This window comes from Lathamus discolor, chromosome 7 (assembly GCF_037157495.1).
Source record: "Lathamus discolor isolate bLatDis1 chromosome 7, bLatDis1.hap1, whole genome shotgun sequence".
NCBI classification, from domain to species: Eukaryota; Metazoa; Chordata; class Aves; order Psittaciformes; family Psittacidae; genus Lathamus; species Lathamus discolor.
In genome coordinates this window covers 15,475,666-15,493,826 of record NC_088890.1, presented here as the reverse complement: position 1 = coordinate 15,493,826, position 18,161 = coordinate 15,475,666, and the positions used below count along the sequence as shown (strand labels likewise).

Here is an 18,161-nt window from a genome sequence, read left to right as displayed (position 1 = left end):
TATAATGTCTCGGTGCCCAGTCCTGGATCAGGAACACCATGTGACAACATTCCCCTCTTCTTCTTCCATTCTCTTTTCTCCCAGACTGTTTGAAATGATGCCTCAGAGGGCAGGATGCAGGGAATAACTGGTTGGGAATAAATACCTGGCAACTTGTAAGGAGCTTATCTACCAAAACCCCGTTTTGGCTCAGCCTTGTAACCCAACAGTCAAACACTAGTCACAGACTCACTGAGTAAGACACATTTTTCCACGACTTCCAGGACAAACCTCTCAGCTACACAGTGAAGCCTATTTAAAAGCCATACACAAAAGAGCCTTTTCCCCCTAAAACTGGGAGCAGGTCTTTGTGTAAAGTTGCAAAGTGAGAGCAAACACTCCAGTAACACTGATGCAGTTACAACACACCAAACCGCCTGAACGTTTGCAGACTTTCGGAATTGTCTTAACTGAGCTAGCTCACCCAATTCTGAATTAATTCCCCTGAAATAAACACCAAATAAATTCTACAAGACAACCTTATTTTTATTTCTGAAATCTAAGAAAAGAATATCCTAAATCTTTCCTCCTAGTATAATGTTCTCCCTTCTGTTGCCACATATAGGACTGCAATGTTAAGAAAACTAATACTAAAAATTACTCCGGCCAAAAGGATAAACCCATGATAAAAATGTCTTCTTATATACAGATGGATAAAGTGTATTACTTTCACAACAAGCACAGCTGGAAAGTAAGTGAATTGCAAAAATATGATTTAATGATACCCTCCTTCACAATGCTGTTCTCTCAGATGCCTGGTAAATAAAAGCCCCAACACCTCTGCTTCACACTCAGTGGTGAGACACGTTACTTTTCCCATAACTGAGGTGGGTGGAGATGCTTCTGACATAAGCAAACAGAAAAGAAGAAAAGTGACAGGAATAAGAATGCCTATTCCATATTAACAATAATCTGAATTCAGACTAAAGAGTAGCTAAAGGAAAAAAAACACCAACAAATTTCTGTGTGTATTTGATATTAATTATTCCCTGGATATGAGTTAACAGATGTCAATATGGAATATATTTTTTTCCAGAGACATGTTTGTCAATCTGTCAATAGTATTTTGCTTAAATGACAAGCAAACACTTGTTAACATCAATTGATTTAGGAAGTCTTTAGTCACATCATCAATGACAGGCTTCAAAAAAGGTTCTCAACGGAGCTTTAGGGGGAAGAGAACAAGAATAACAATCTTGGCCTTTAACTGCCCATATTCCAGTGATACTTTCTAACAGGAGACGACTGTTAAGGACTACAGTCAGTGACTGGTAAACCAAAACTGCTTACAATGTACTTTGCTTTTTTTACTGGGTTTGCATAGCAAGGTTTTGGTAGTGGAGGGCCTATGGACAAGTCTTCCATGAGAAGCTGCTAGAAGGCTCCACAATGTCCAACACAGCCATTGCCCTCCAGCTCCAAGATGGACCTGCTGCTGGCCAAGGCTGGGCCCACCAGTGAAGGTGGTAGCACGTACTTAAGAAGGAAAAAAACCCTGTGCAATGGTAACTTCAGCTGGAGAGAGGAGTAAGAGTATGTGAGAGAAACAGCCCTGCAGACACTCAAGTCAGTGCACAAGGAGGGAGAAGATGCTCTAAATGCTGGGGCAGAGACTCCCCTGCAGCCCATGGTGCAGAGCATGGTGAGAGAGGAGCTTCAGTGCCCTGGACAGCAGATTTATTATTATTTCAGCTTATTATTATTTCAATTATTATTATTATTTCAAATTATTATTATTTCCAAAACCTTGTTAAATCCTATAAACAGATATCATGCAGTAAATGTAACAAGCCAGGTCTTCAGCATGAATAAAAATGAGCACCTACTGAGCTTGGTAAGGACATGAGAGTACTTAAGGATGAAGACTTCAGTAAGGATAGCTGAAACAGCACCTCATTCATCCAGGCATCACTCAGGCCTCTGAAATACCAAAGGAAATACCTCCTCTACCTGACTTGTGGCACAAGCAGGAGAAATGACGCTCCCGCAGTGCCTCCCAGCAGCTTCAACACCCAGAATTGAGCCACCTTCCCCTTTCTTGTTACTAACTGAAATGCAGGAAGGCAGCTTATTTTCTGCCAAAGCAGACACACAGCACAAAGTCACAGAAATAAGACAGGCAGGAAGGAAGAAAGTTAAAAACAATCTGGAATTTAGATAGTGAAATGAAAAAGGAATTCAGAACCACTGCAGTGACCTGTGTGACCTAGGAGGCACTGGATACGGCAGGCTGCAAACAAGGCTGGCAGAATATAAAAGAGTCACTGACTCCAGAGACAGCATTTCCATTCAAAGCCAGTGGGTAACCTTCTGCAACAAAAATACCCCTTTTTTATCTTTTTTTTTTTTAATTTTTTTTTTTTAGGATTATAGACCCTGACAACAGCCAGATTAAACCAGCAGCACAGCAGCCAGCATCTTCATCTTTCTCAAAAACAATATCCCCAGCTTCATCAAATCAAATCACCGCATACCTGTATTGTGTTGCTTTAATACAAAACAGACATTTTAAAGATCTATTTCAAAGTGCAGTTGAATGTTTCCTTCTGGAAGATTTCTTCTTGTGCAATGTCCTTAATGCTGCAAGTGCCACGTCTCAGTGCAACTAAAAGACAGGACTTCTTTATATTACAGCCCTGCAAGCTTGTTTGTTTGTTCAGTCTTTCTCAGCTTAATGTTGTCTGGAGATATTTACAGCAATTAATTGTCCCTCAAGTTCCAAAGAGCTAATTTTTATCTTCTCAAACAAGGTGGGAATCAGGTTAAAGGTAGCCATGACAACTCTTGGGGTTAAAAGCCTACTACCAGTTAAGAAAAGAGAGGATTCATTCAGTTATTTTACTGTGTATTAGTGATCTAATGGACATGGTGTATTAGGAGAGGAAGTAACACTTACTATCTTTTCTGAACAGAAAGAAATAAAATATGACGTGTTTATTGTTCTAATAGCTACTAAACTTACATTAATATTAACTGAAGAGCTGTAAGACAATCAAGGGCTTTGATGTTCGGCTGATGTAACTGCCAGGGCTGCTACAGTCTCCTGTTATGTGCCAGGATATCTGCGTATCTTCCCTAGTTCTAATTTTATCTCCTGCATATTCTTTAGCAGTTGCCATTAAGAGAAGTTTTTCACCTGATGTCTCATGGAACTGGAACAGTATTGCTGATGGTCACGCTGACATAAAATACAGATCAGCCACACTGTAAGGGCTGACAAGAAACAGTTCTGAAGTGACTAACTTTAAGCTTCTCAAGGATCACATCTGTGGTCATATGCAGAACTAGGCTCAAAAGAACTAATGCTAATAACATCTTCCCCTTTTTTCCTGGAGTGCAATAAACAGAACAGGCAAGAGGGAGCTGTTTCATGATTCTTCCTGTGAATGAAGGAAGATCAGAAAAGGCATTCAAAAGGAAAAGAGGATGCAACAAATTAATGAGGAATGAACTGTGCTGCGTTTAGGATAAAACCTTCTGCATCTTCAGCAAGTCAAAGCCAGGAATGGCACAGCTATAGCTGTGCATAAACACAAACATAAATCACTGTATCAGGTTCTTCCCGTGCTACCTTTTACTTGTGTAGCTTTATTAGCCCTGGTGCAAGCAGGTAGTATAAAGCAGTAATATATAAGCAGAATATATAATAGAAGAAGGATGTATTTACAAGTCAAATGTTTGGCATGCCGATGTTATAGACCTGAGCGCTATTGAAGTGCCTTTTTGCTTTCAAATTGTTTAAACTCAGTAAGCTTCATCACCAAAATTAATACCTGTTGTATGTGCTGTAGTAGGCAGATGAATGTGTTTAGTATACTGATAATCATCAGCTAAGTTGCATATTTAAGACTTTACTGCACCTGCTTCTCCATCAACACAAGTTTTAAAGCTCAATTACATCTCAGCCAGACCTTGATCATCATATAAAACACACACCACAGAACAACTCAGACACATGCGAGCAAATCTTTGTGCAATGCCCTGAGGATAAAGCTCCACAAATGAAGACAAGCACAACACTGTCTACTAGCATCAGACAATGAAGGAAACTACCAGGTTTTCTAACATGAATCTCAAATACATCCTTCGTCCCTTCTGCCCCAAGTAAGGTATCTTGCTTCTCTGCTTCTCCAGGTCTGTGTTCTTCTAGGAATACTAGTAACTTGAAGTTTATGCAATCACTAAGCAGAAGGAGATAACCAGTTCTCTTCCTGTGGGTCTTGGGAAGAATGTAAGTCTAGAGCTCTACAAACAGAAGGTCAGCATGACCCCATCTATGCATGTGCAAAAAGGTCCAGGAAGAATGTTTTGAATATTGACTGACTCTAGTACAGTTGAACGGTCGAGACACTATGTGCCTTAAAAACATGCAAGGAGTGTTACAACTGCAAAGAGCTTAAAATCTGAAGTCAACCTGTGCTTGTTTTGTACTGCAAATTTTCTTCCTGATTCTGCCTTGAAATTTTGTTACAAACAATATTCATCTCTATGTGAAAAGTCACAACATTTTGTCACTGCTGCACAGGATATACGATTATAGAGATGTAATTTTTACTGGAAGGTGGTATTTAGAGGAGTTCATATCACAGACAAAACGAACGTGAGGAAAATGGATGGAAGCACTGGAAAAAAGAGATAAAGGAGACAAAGCCAGCAAACCTGCACGTGGACCAGGAACTGAAAAGTCAGGCCAGTGGTTCACAGTGAAATCATTTTCCTTCCAGATCGCCCCTTAAGTAACTCTTCCTCAGTGTTCACACCATTATCTCTATTTTTCAGCATACAGCTGTGTTATAGAACATTAGCATTACTGCACGGGGAAGCTTCTGGTCCAAAACCACCTTTTTTACCTTTGGATCAGCAGTCAGCAGCTTGAATGCTTGATATACTTGTGCTTCTTTCACGCCACCACCCAAATCCAAGAAGTTGGCTGGCTTTCCACCATTCAAGGATATTATATCACATGTTGCCATTGCAAGTCCAGCTCCATTGACTGTAATCGTAAAAACCAAGTACTTATATTTCACATAAAAGTATATAAGATTTGTGAAAAAGTTTAAAACATATAAGCACAACCACATAACACAGCTCATGAACGCCTATTTCTAAATGGATCAGTACCTACTCAAGGATATCCAAAGCAACAAATAATTCAAACTCTGGTGCACACACACACCAACATTTAGATTTCTTTTTAACTGTATCTTTAGGACTTAGATGTGCACCTTTCCTTAATTATGGGCACACAAAAACTTCTTGGAATAATGATCACATCACGAGGCATGAAGGACAAATTGACTCCTTAAGCTCCCCTCCATCATTCTGATAGCAGTAGATGACGTCTTGTATTACTGTAAAAGAGACAGCTAAATTTTGGGGATAAATGCTCCTGAAACTGCTTTTTATTTTGCATTTGCATTAGTTTAGAAGCAATCCCAGGGGCACACACATCCTTTAAGCTAGGAAAAGTAGGAGAGAATTACTTGTCCCCAGCAAGTTGCTCCTGCTAGACAAAGGAAATCTTCTGTGTCATCTGCAATTCAACAGCAATAACTAAGACTAAAGAAACAGTAATATATCATAGTGTTACCAATTACCATTTGGGTTTTTTTTGTTGTTGTTTTGTTGGTTTTGTTTTATAAATTAAGATCAAAGTCTCACTGTCACTGAAACTAACTGCAAAGCGTTAACAGTATCTTCTAGATTTATGGTTAGAGTACACATCTAAGCAATATAAATATAAAATATTTAATAAAAAATAATAAAATAAATGTAATAAAATAAAATTTAAAATCAAATATAAGACATTTTCTCACCAAGCTGAAATAAAATGCCTAATTCAATTAGATTCATAATAAAATGTACTGGCTAAAAGCATTTATACAATGTGAAAATTATTTAGAGCACAGCTCACCTTCTTACTTATCTCTTCTAAAGAGAAAAGTCATTTCTGTCCTACAGAAACTTCAGGAAAATAAGAAGCTGATATTCTGCTTTTAACAACCTTCCTTAAAGGAAAAATGGAGTTCGATATTCAACTCTAAGTGGGAATATAATGTTTTTATGCACATACTTTTGCAGTGTCTTTTAAGTAACACAGACTGAGTTTTGATAATTAATGATTGATTTTTGATTACTTTTCTTGATTTGTTTCTATTACTGGGAGGACCAATCGCATCATCTTAACAATTCAGTAGGTAGAAACCTTCTCCCTCAGCCGGCCCTCTCCCTGATCACCCTCATGCCCTGGCCTGTCTGCTGTAGCCTTCACCACAGTTTGCACACAGTTCTAGTTTCATTCCTGCAAGAACTTGTGGAAGGACAGACAACCGAAGCAAAACAGGCTGAAATACTGTTAAGGGTGGACTGAATGTCAGAATGTAAACAAAGTCTATGCACTGAACAAGTATGAATTTGTCTTCAAATGTCTTTTGGATTTATTTGTTCTTACCAAAGCAAGCAATATTTCCATCCAGTCCTATGTATTTTAAGTCATATTTGGCAGCTTCGTTCTCTATAGGCTCGTTTTCAGACTTGTCATCCAGGGCAAATATTTCTTTTTGCCTAAATTCTGCATTGTCATCAAAGTTTATCTTGGCATCAAAACAAACAACTAAAGAATAAAAGAATAAGACAACACGCAGGCATTTAGAGATCACAGTCACACAGAGCTTCTGAAATATTATGACTACTACAGCAGAGATGGGGAAAAAGTTACTTTAGGACTGAGGTCACTTCCAACATATGATAAGCTGAAGTTCTAGCACTGAATACAGCAAATAAGGGCAATTTTTTCTTAAATCCTATACTGAGAAAAGCAAGCATCTCCACACTAGTACAGTGTGACAGCCCTTGTCACAGATGATCTTCTGTGTTTGCTTTAAACAATGTTCATGTAAATTATGAAGCCAGTTTGTGTGATTTGGACGTTAGATTCATAAGAGAGTCTACTCTCAAAAACACTGAAAGTACAACAGATGTAACAAATAACAGGTTAGCATCCCAAAGCAATGCTTGGTAACATGCACTCATTTATAGTTGAGCAACACACAATGCTTTCCTTAGCCATAGTTTTAATTTATAACGTTATTAGCTACACACACATTATTTCCCTAAAGATCTGAATTACAACTTTAAGCCAATGGATGTTTAAAATGATCAAAAGATTACAGCTAAACAAAATTTACAAAAGAAATACAAAACTTCTCATCAATGTCAACACCCATTATGGCTGTAAAAACAAATTAATAAGTTGCTAAACCTGACTGTATTAAATAATAGATACAAAAGACAAGCTGGTAGACATAACATTAACATAAAAACATCAGCAACAGAAATGCACACAGAGCGAATGGGTTATTTGCCTATTTACTGACTCATTATTTCTATGGGTTTGCATAGGCAAACACCTCATTAGATTAAAATGTTCTAAGTAAATGTAAGACTATACACTTATCATTTCACCATTCAAGTGAGGTGACTTGTACTATACCTAGATTATAATTACTGACTGAAGCATAATTGATTTCTCAACGCAAGCCAGTCAGAAATAAGTGCCTTTAAATGCTGCATCCAGAAAACTCTAATATTAGTTTCTCTTTCTGCTTGTTTTGATCCGTATCACCATTGAAATACATACATGTTACACGTGCATGTCTCACAAGAATTGTACACTCCTCTGCAACTAAAGGTGAATTGCAATTAAAAAGACAATTTTAAGTCTTTGATACAGATACCCACTAGTTAAACAACTACTCACAATCTTTTTTGGTGGCACAAACACCTCTCTTTTTTTTTTTCCTCAATATGCAATTGCTTAAAACTCAGGAGGAAAATACTGAAGCAAATAGCAAAAGATTTGAACAAACAGGAGAGTCTCAATCGTACGTTTTGATCTGCATTGGGTTTTCCTGGTTTGGTTTTCTGATGTTGCCGCAGGTTGTGCGTGTCTTTGCACGTTGGAGTTGTAACCAATACCAGATTAAATTGAAACACGACCAAATTTCACATGACTGCAGTTTCAGAGAACTAGTCATGTGTGCTTGTGTATAATAAATCTCTCTTGGAAGAGTCTAGATCTCACCCAGTCAACCATGAAGTGGGAATCTGCCAATGTTCATAATACGGTTCTACTGTACTAGAGCTGCTTTCATCTTTTTTTTAACAATGAACTAAGACTGGTACCATTTTTCTTCTTCAAGCTCTAAGTTCTTTGAATTGCTAAAACAACTCAAAGCTAGAGTAAAACTGCAGTTGCAGAGTTTGTTTACCTTAGACATGAACATTTTCAATGTCACATTAATAGAATCTCACTTCTCCAGAACAGTCACCTTTAACAAAGGCTATGCTGTACAAAGTAGCAGGAAAAACATCTATTAATATTTATCAACCCATTTGCACCATCAAAAGCACATTGTTACATGCATGATAGATTATACAAATGGATTTTTTTTTGTCTAAACAAATATCAAAGAAAGCTCCAGCGCTTGTATTCATGGAGTACTTTTGTTGTTTTTGCTAGAAGTGTGGGATTTTTGTCATCTGCCAATTCAACAGCTTACATTGAGAGCAAACAAAAGAACCCAAATAAAGGGGCAGTTACAGGCTTCTGACCCAATAGTGTTAACAAAGAATTTGCTACAAAATTAAACAAAAGGAAATGCATATGACAATGTATTTTCTAATGGAAATTGCACAAATGAAAAACACAAAGCACAGCAAGAAATGACTCCATCTCAACCATTACTTAGACAGGAATAATGGTCTTCATACAGAGACTTGTATTTTATCATTAGAAATAACTGCATTAAGCTACTCAAATGTTTTTCCATTTGTTTTATCTTTATTCTTCTTTAAGACATTTCAGATGGAGAAACTGCTAGCAAAAAGAAATAAAGCACAGGAAGGTTTCTGTGTGTGCCTGCTAGTAAGATGGCTTTCACAGTTTGAAACCCACTCTGTTTCTGCTCCTCAGATTCCTGGATGTGAAACACATGCAGAACAACCTCAGAAAAAACAGCATAAAACCCCCTACCATCCCTCAAATTAAGCCCTCCTCACTAAATATGCCAAGTGCGAGTACCAGAACAACCTAGTCCTGGCAAAAAGAGCTCACCTCAAGCTCTGATAGAAGGCAATTGTGATAAATGTCCCAAATTCTTGATATCTGACTGAGCAAAAGAACTACTGGGTACCTTCCATAATTATGCTATGATTCTATGATTAAGGTACCTTGGTCATTTATTCTACTTAATAATTATTTCACGAAGTTTTGAGAAAGGATATTTTGTTTTTACAGTATCAGTGGTCTTGAACCCACAGAATAAGCCTTGTAAGTACATCAGCCACGGTGGACAAGCATACCAATGAATTTGTGTTGAACATCATAACCTGCAGGAAATTCCAGCAGTTTTTGTTGTACCTATTTTAAAGGTACCATTCACCTTCAAATAGTCAAAAGTGTTCCATGTTCCATGTTGCTAGAACTTGCAAAATCCAGACCATTCATTTTACAAGGCCCTATTTTATTGTTCTGCTTTAACTTCACTATGCAACACAGAATGAAGATGATCTAACCTCATTCCAAACTGATTTTAATGAGGTCAACAGATCTATTTAAATGGGGGGGAAAACAAGAGTCTACTACTAGGTTCTGAAGGCGTATTTTCTATTTCCATTTAAAATACAGCATATGATAGAACTGCACTGGTCAACAGCAGGGCTTTTTGCTTCTTTCTGCCAGCACACATTTCACAAAGTGCGTAAGAACTAATACAGCCAGAGTTAGCTCCTAAAAATGTGACTTACATTTATTAAGCTGAGCGAGGTTTATAATGCAGAAACTACTGATTCAATGTACCCATTATCATGGTACTTCAAATTAAGAAATCTGAGCACACAGTGCTGCGAGAGATTCTCAGATAAAGAGTTAAGGCATTTGGAGGAAATCACTCTCATGAAGTAAACTCTATCCAGAGAGCTAAAGGATTCTGGTGGCAAGAACACACACAAACACCCAACCACAACAGAGAAGGAATTTGAAAAAAGGTCTGCTATCAAAGCAGAATTCATATATTTAAGCCATAAATATGTTCTTCCAGCTTAGTGTAACCTGAAAACAGCTTAATATGTTAAAAAAAAGATGCATATTTAATATTTATCATTATCTCTGAATTATCCCCACCTACTTTAATAGACATGATTTTCCTTTTTATAGTTAAAATGTCACTTTATGATACAGCATTTTTGTGCCCCAGAGCCTATTTTATCACAAAGAGCATCATCATTTAAGATGCATCAGTAAAACAGGGTGGGGCAGGATTTGTTTTACAACTTTTAGAGCTTTTCAGAGCTCATTACCAGCAGAGTTTTCCTTTTAAGCAGTGGACAATTCTCTGCCAATTCTTTAGCATTAATTTTTGTATTGTTAAAAAGGGAAGAAAAACTTTGGACAATAGGAAGAGACCGCATACTTTCTAGCCACAATTCCGCATCTGAATTCCTGACCAACTGAGCCAAAACCATAGATTTTTAGTGAAAAGCTGCTTACTTTACAAACTAGCTGTGGACACATAAATAATATTTAAAAAATGCTCTTTTATACAATATCAGCAACTCATGTTCTTAACTGACACAGCAGGGATCTTTTCCCAGAAGTTTCTAGAACAGCAATAAAGCAGCCACATTCCTAATGCCTGTTAAAAGGGGTAAAGGCAAAGGGAAGGAAAGGTTTCAGCTGGAAAACCAACCACTAGAATGATATTAAAGGTAATCCAGTGCCGTATTTTTATGTTATACCTTCTTAGCCCTGTATTTCCGGTGGAAGCAGATCAGTTACCCCTTTTCTTCCCAAATGATGTATCTAAATACCAGTTCCAGCTGGAACCTCTCTCGTGCTCTAGAAGACTGTAGTCATGCACTTAAAATTTTAACTTACCCACACGCTTAGATATGTAGAACAAGTTTCTTGCCACACAATCTCAGTAAGTCTAACAGCAAAAACAAACAAAAAAACCCGAAACACCAAAAAAACCCACCCAAACCAAAAATAACCTAACTTGTACAAAGAGTAGTAAAGCAGAAAACGTTACTGTTTCTTATCAAACACAACATGTAGAAGCCAATACTTTGATTATTTGCATGAAATAACAAAAGGTTTTGCAATGTAAAATCTGCCATGGGAATATTAATGAATGTTGCTTAAATTACATTACAAAATCAAATTAATGCAAAGCTGCTTTTACAGCTTTCTACACAATTTAATTTATAGTTTGGATAAATAAAGACTTATAATGCATTAATTTGTTTCCTTCCATTTCTTACCTTGCCCTTCTGGAGTTTCACCAAAGGGATTCACTTCAACCTGAGTGGCATCAATTTTCAAGAACAGATTATACAGCTTCTTAATTTGATCCGCTGCCTAAATTTGACCAAGTGATTTACAATTACCACAAAGAAAAACAGAAGTTCATGTTTTCAAGGCAGAGGTAAACAATTATCGATTATTTTTAATGTATTCAACTGCACACTAGATCTAGATAATTACTACTTTTATTTCTGTTTCTTTAATCATAATTGAATAGTACCTAAACCAGCTATCACATAGCATGATGGTACTGCATAACATCTAGTGACTGAGCTTTTAAAGACTACACAAACTGAAGATTTTCTACAAAATAAAGAGCACGATAACGATGACAAGTTTAATGTGAAGAGCTCATAATGACATATTCTCCAGCACGCTGAGATCTAAGTTGCATCCACGTTAATCAGTCTAAATTCAGAAACCATAAAGCAGTATCTGCACATTATGACTTCAGAAAAAAATACATTTTTCCTTCCTAGATCAGTCTGAAATGTTTCCTTGAAGAATTTGTGTCAGAAGCATCTTGCTTACTCTTCACAAGATAGTCTTGCTTATTCCTTACTGTTCCGCACCATCTAGCTCTGTGACTGGTTCTGTGGCTGAAAGCATTGTGACTACTAACTTCCAAGTCTTTTGTTCTTAGAACATTCTTCCATTAATAGAACAGCTTAAGCAACAGCAACATGAATGTGCATAAAAAACAACCCTTAGGTTGTCAGTGTGTGATGAACCAATCAGCTGAGTAAGTTTGCAGATGAAGTGCACCAATAAAGAAGCATTCACATTTATTCCTTCATTACTGACCAACTGACCGAAGTACACACACCAAAAACATTTGGGATCTCTCCTAATAAGCAAAGTGAATGGAAATAAAATGACAGAAGTTAGCTTTCTCTCGCAGTGCCATTTATAAGAGAGGAAACACTATATGATCGGAAAGGCTCAACTCCAACCCCAGTTCAGGGATCAACACGTCTTAAGACTCTCTGAAGAGTTACTGTTTGGAAGCAACATACAAATTGCTTACGAAGCATGCACACTCAGTTGACAACCTGTCCTAATACCAATGGGTATAGCTGTCAACAGTGACGCTGGGGAAAAGTTCCACTGTGCAACCCCACATTGATTCTGGGCAACCTGAAAAGCTGTTGCTGCCCTATTACACTGCTGTAAGTGTAACAGAGCACCAGAATCACTTAACATTATTAAGCCCTGCTCCATCTTTCAGCATCAATACCTGAAAGGGGCCTAACAAAGATGCTGGAAAAGGACTCTTCATCAGGCACTTTAGTGATAGGACAAGGGGTTTAAACGTAAAAAGGGGAAGTCCAGGTTAGATTTAAGGAAGAAGTTCTTTACTGTGAGGGTGGTGAGGCACTGGCACAGGTTGCCCACAGAAGTTGTGAATGCTCCATCCCTGGCAGTGTTCAAGGCCAGGCTGAACAGTGCCTTGGGTGACATGGTCTAGTGTGAGGTAATCCAGCCCATGGCAGGGGGCTGGAACTAGATGATCTTAAGGTCCTTTCCAATCCTAACTGTTCTATGATTCTATTCTATAATTTTATGTTTCTGAAAGAGGTAACTTAATGCCAACACTTCTCTTTCTCAAGGTTTACAATCACTGAGCCTCTTTGAGGCAAAGCATAAAATCCTAACCTAGAAACAGTGAATGTGTAAGTAGATACCAGGATTTGTCTGAATAAAAACTATGTCCCTCTGCTTCAGTAAATTCCTTTGAGCTCATAGCACAAGGAAAGAAATGCATTCACTGCAGCATTATTTAAATGTATTGTTGAAAAGTCCGTACATTGCTGTTAATTATTAAGTACCAGAACTCAAGGGCTGAAAGGTTCTACATAATCATTCCTCCTCATTAGATATACAGCTAAATCTTCAAATGTGTGTTAATCAACTTAATGAGTATTCGTTTTTTAATTGCATGGTTGGGATAGAAAATAATTAAAACCATTGAATTAAAAATAAAGGAGTTCTACAGAAATGACAGTTTGATACTATGGGGGAAAAAAACAGACAAAAGTAACATAAACAATCTCTCTTCTCTGCAAAATGATTTATAAGGCCAAATATCTCACATATTTGTGTACAATATGGAATTCATATATATATATATATACACATACATATAAAAGAGATATTGAACAGACAACAAGCTGGCTGCATTTTGGGTTTGAGCTGATGGTCAGAAAAAAAAGGCTTCAATTACCCAGAGAGATTCTCCCATATTAAGGGCCAAATTTTCCAAAACACCTCTACCCATGTAATTCACTGAGCTCCATCGGAATCAAAAGAATCCCATGTGGTGTAACAGCATGTTGTCACCAAAGACCAGGAACTTTCACTCTAAAACAATAAGGAGCTTATTCAAATTGCTAAAGCCTGATGACAATTATCTAGGTAAAATTTAGTATTTAAAATGTCAAAACACTCCTGATCTAATGGACACTTGGCTTTTCGTGTCTATTTGGAAAGCATTTATTGTACGGCTGGGCTAAAATGCTGTCAGTAAAAAAGGAGGAAATAGTCAAGTTACCTTCTGTTGCAAAGGTCCTTTGAATCCCAAATTTTTTGCCATCTGCAATGCCTGATGATCCTTTATGCCTTCAAAAATATCTATTTCCTCCTGCAACAATAGCGTGCATAAATATAACTAAATATTCAACCTGAATGGAGATTTAGAACTTCAAAAGGAAAGCACTTAGTATACATTTGCAAATGAGTAATTAAAGCATGGCTGTTTGCCAGAGCTCTCCGAGACTGAGGCTACAGCAGCTGCCTATAGGGTATAATTACCACACCAACTCCAAAACAGTCCTTCCAAAAAGATACAGAATTCTTCAGGGTGGCATTCTGACAAGACAATGTGACACCAGTTTTCACTTTTAATTACTGTACAGATGGCGTTGACGACTATTTAGTCTGTTAATTTTAATGACATCTTCTGGAATACTTTCAAGGCAAGGGGTGTCACTGCCCAGTAACACTGGAACGTCTATGTAATTTTTAGAATGCACATTAAATATTTTTATAACTGTTTGAATAATTACACTTGATGGTATCAATTATTTTCCCAGATTAATAGCTCATCTACTCATTACCATGCCACAGTAACATGAAGAATACTTAAATGTAGTCATCGTTAAGAAAGCAATTACAACAGTTGTATTTCAGCTGCAAAAGTCATTCAGGTACAAAGAAACAATTAACAATTCTGTCAATGAGAAAAAATAACCAACTCCAGAAACAACAACCATACTGGCACTGACCCACTGTGAACAAGCTGTACCTTCCTGAAAGTGCAACTCAATCATGAAACAGCTCAGGTATTAAGTTCAACGCATCAGAGAAAACCCAGGTCCAAACTCTTTTTCTAATTGAGCTGGAGACAAATACTGACAAAATCAGATGTTAAACATATTTCATTCATCTACTAGATAACAGGTCTGATCCTCTATTGGGTAAAACAATTTTTATGGTTCTTACTGTCTTCTTTCCACATGTAGCAGAAGGAAAAATGGAAGGAGAAAGGGCGGGGGGGGGGTGGTGGTGGTAAGGGGGAGATGGGTATGTTCTTTTGGATAACTGACAAGGAAAATTTTTAGGGTAAAATATTATATTCCTACCTTAAAGATAAGTTCTGGGCTAGTAACTGCAACTTCTTCTATATCAACACCACCCTGTGGGCTGCCAACCATAACAGGTCCGTTGCAGGCTCTGTCCATCAAAATGGCGAAGTATGTTTCCCTGGAAATATTCAGTGCTTCTGCAACCATCACCTGAAAATGCAGATAATAAAAAAACCACAAAACATGAGCAGTTCTGACTGGTCCATCTAGCTGGTGAAGCAGAGAACATGGTGGCTCATGGTTTTGCACTGCCTTAAAACACAGCAGTTTGATACTTGCTATCCTGAAAAGAAATACTTGTTTCACTTTCTTTACAAGGTATTACAACCCAGTAATCTCTTCTCCAAGAAATCCTCTCTCCCTAAATAAGGGACTCCCCTGATGCTGCTGTTCTCACTGGTGCATGTAACAAGCAGCACAACCCAGGAACACCTAAGAGTTGGGGTTGTTCCAAGAGGAGAATGGGAGCTGCTGCTGAAAACCTCCATACTAACTTTTTACATGCACTTTAAAGAGCTAACCACAGAACAACTTGAGTCACAAGGGAGTACAGTTTGCAAATCACATACACGTGAGAAAGGGTATGCTGCCCTTCAGATGCATCTCATCAGTAGCTCCATTCCTCACTGGTAAATCCTCAGGCTAAAGTTCTTTTTCGCATTCTGACAGAAGGCCCTCCTACACTTACAATCTCAGCACTGAATTCTAGACCTGCCTTATTACGTCCTAAGGAAAAGGAGCTGCAGATAAATTCTGCCATCCAGCTTTTTACTTTCAGTTTAGAGACAAGCAGATGTGTGACCTTCAGATACTCGCACAACCTAGAAATAAAAAAATTGGTTTTCTAAAAAGCTACTAATTTGTGGTATTTACTATAAACTACAGAGCCCCTTTTTCCCAGTATCTGACAGATAACTCGGCACATAACACAACAGATGATTCAAATCCTACATGTTTGGAATCTAGAAGTATTCACATTAAAATTGGGGTGAAAATGGTCCAGGTAAATTCTTTGTAACAACTTTTTCTCTCCTCCTAAAACCATGGTAAAAACAAAGTCCTTTCTATTTTAGTATTACAGTAACTCTTCATCTGAACTGTCAGTTTCTGCAAAAGTTTAACAATAGCTACTGAAGAAATTTCAGAGATTACGTAATTTTATACTTGGCAAAGGGCTCCTAAACCCATGTTTTGATAAATGCCCCAAAATGCTCTTCAAATCTGCATACGCTCATTACTAATTGTTCATCGTGACCATTATAGGAGCCACCATCTCAGGTGCAAAAGCTGTATTTCTGCTCTGCATACAGTTCTGCCTTTCAACCTGGAAGTTGAACAGCCACCTCTGCAATTAAATTAGCACTATCACTTCTCCTTATGACAACGAATTACATTCTTCCTTAGCAGAGCTACTATTTCATATCTTTCAATGGAAGCAGTAGAAGTTAGGAAAAATCACTTCCCTAAGGTTAATACTAGGATTAGGCAGCAATGCCTTTCTAACATGGTCTGTTTATAAATGGACAATTTTGGGCAATTATTTTAGATGGAATTCATCACTCCCAATGAAACATAAGGTGAAATGCATTTGAAATTAATTCATCAGTCAGCAGCTCAAACTCCTCAGATCCAAGAGGTATGTATACACCTGCAGTCTTCAAACTCTGCCTACCTGGCAAGATGTGCTCCATCAAGTAAGTATTGTTGGGGATTTCACAGTTCAAAGTCTATAAACAAGTTGGTTTTTTGACATTTTGCTCTGAAGTACACAAGAACAACTGTACGTACCTTCTGCCTGGCTGTACATCTTACCAGAACAGGAAAGAAAAAGTAAGAGACAAGGCATTAAATAAATCCGTGGCCAGAATGGAAGGAAAGATGCTGTTTCTTTATGGGGTTTTTGATTTGGAAACATAGCAATTTTGTTTCTTTTACATAAGGTGATGCAAAGGAATAGTCCTAATAGCAACTGTTCAAAGACAAACTAAAGAAAACTAGGGTGAAGGGGAAAAGCAAGAACTTTAAAAACTACCATATTTAAAAGCATCTGCCTATTTTATGCTACTATAAAGGGATGCTAAAAGCCAACTTCGGAAACATAGCTTGGCTATCTACAAAGATGTGAGAAATTAACACGCAAAGATATGGAATATATCCTTGATTTGCTACTTTTTACCTGCATGCATGTTTTCACCTTCTTATGTGTCCTGCATCAGTGTATCTGAAAAATGTGAGTCAATTGTTTTAGACATACATAAGTCAAATAAAACCACCTGGCGCTACCAGACCTTGTCTGAGCTGTGCTCAGGATCAGGATGATCCAAGACTTAGGATGAGACTGAGTAAGTCTTGAGAGAAACATCTGCAAGCACAGCAGGTGGAACTTAAATTATTAAATCAGGTATCTTTTCAACTGCTACTTCTGACCCAAGTGATTGTCCTCACTATTGCTTATTAAAACTATGTCAACATCATCAAATACTTCTCTCTCTGTCTTAATGCACAAAACTACTGAATGTCCATCTACTTTGTAGTAGGCAGGCTTACGGTAGAGTAAAAATTGTCAGATGTGTAACATCTCTCATTTTCCCAACAAAGCATTTACTTTCCTTCACCACCCTCCATGTCTCATGCAGAGCAAAACCAGGGAAAACAGTGTTCAAGGTTTTTAAGTATTATGTCTTAAAGCTTACCTATCATTCACATGACAAAACCAACACAAACACATCAATGAACAGTTAAGAGCAGTGAAACTGAGTAAGACTGTTGATCCTTCTCATGTTTTGTCCGTTTTGCTTATGATAAATAATGTGAAGCATCATTATCTCTTTATACCACATCAGGTCTATATTTCAAATGTCCTGGGGAAAAATCAGTTTTATTGAAAACTACCTGGCAACTTCAACCTTTCCTTCTTAAAACTGAACCACTACCTAAAAGTTTAAATTACACATCTAATTTCATAAGGGTAACTACAACAGCTCTTTTATATTGAATCAAATATTCAAAATGTTGTTATTGCTTGGAGAGAAAACACAGGTAATGAAGTCTCAGGCTGCCATGATAAGAGAAGACTGTCTCCTCAGATAACCAGGCTCTCCAAATTCCAAACT

At 37.5% G+C, this 18,161-nt stretch overlaps 1 protein-coding gene across 1 annotated transcript in view; it reads right to left on the bottom strand.

The window, feature by feature from the left end:
* SUCLG2 (succinate-CoA ligase GDP-forming subunit beta) overlaps positions 1-18,161 on the bottom strand; it is a 125,653-nt gene that overhangs the window by 45,116 nt on the left and 62,376 nt on the right. Inside the window, exons 5-9 of the mRNA XM_065687355.1 lie at positions 15,046-15,198; positions 13,956-14,045; positions 11,362-11,458; positions 6,491-6,652; positions 4,890-5,032 (exon numbers count right to left, since the gene is read on the bottom strand). Coding sequence (XP_065543427.1) covers positions 4,890-5,032; positions 6,491-6,652; positions 11,362-11,458; positions 13,956-14,045; positions 15,046-15,198 — 645 coding nt within the window. The remainder of the gene's footprint in view (positions 1-4,889; positions 5,033-6,490; positions 6,653-11,361; positions 11,459-13,955; positions 14,046-15,045; positions 15,199-18,161) is intronic.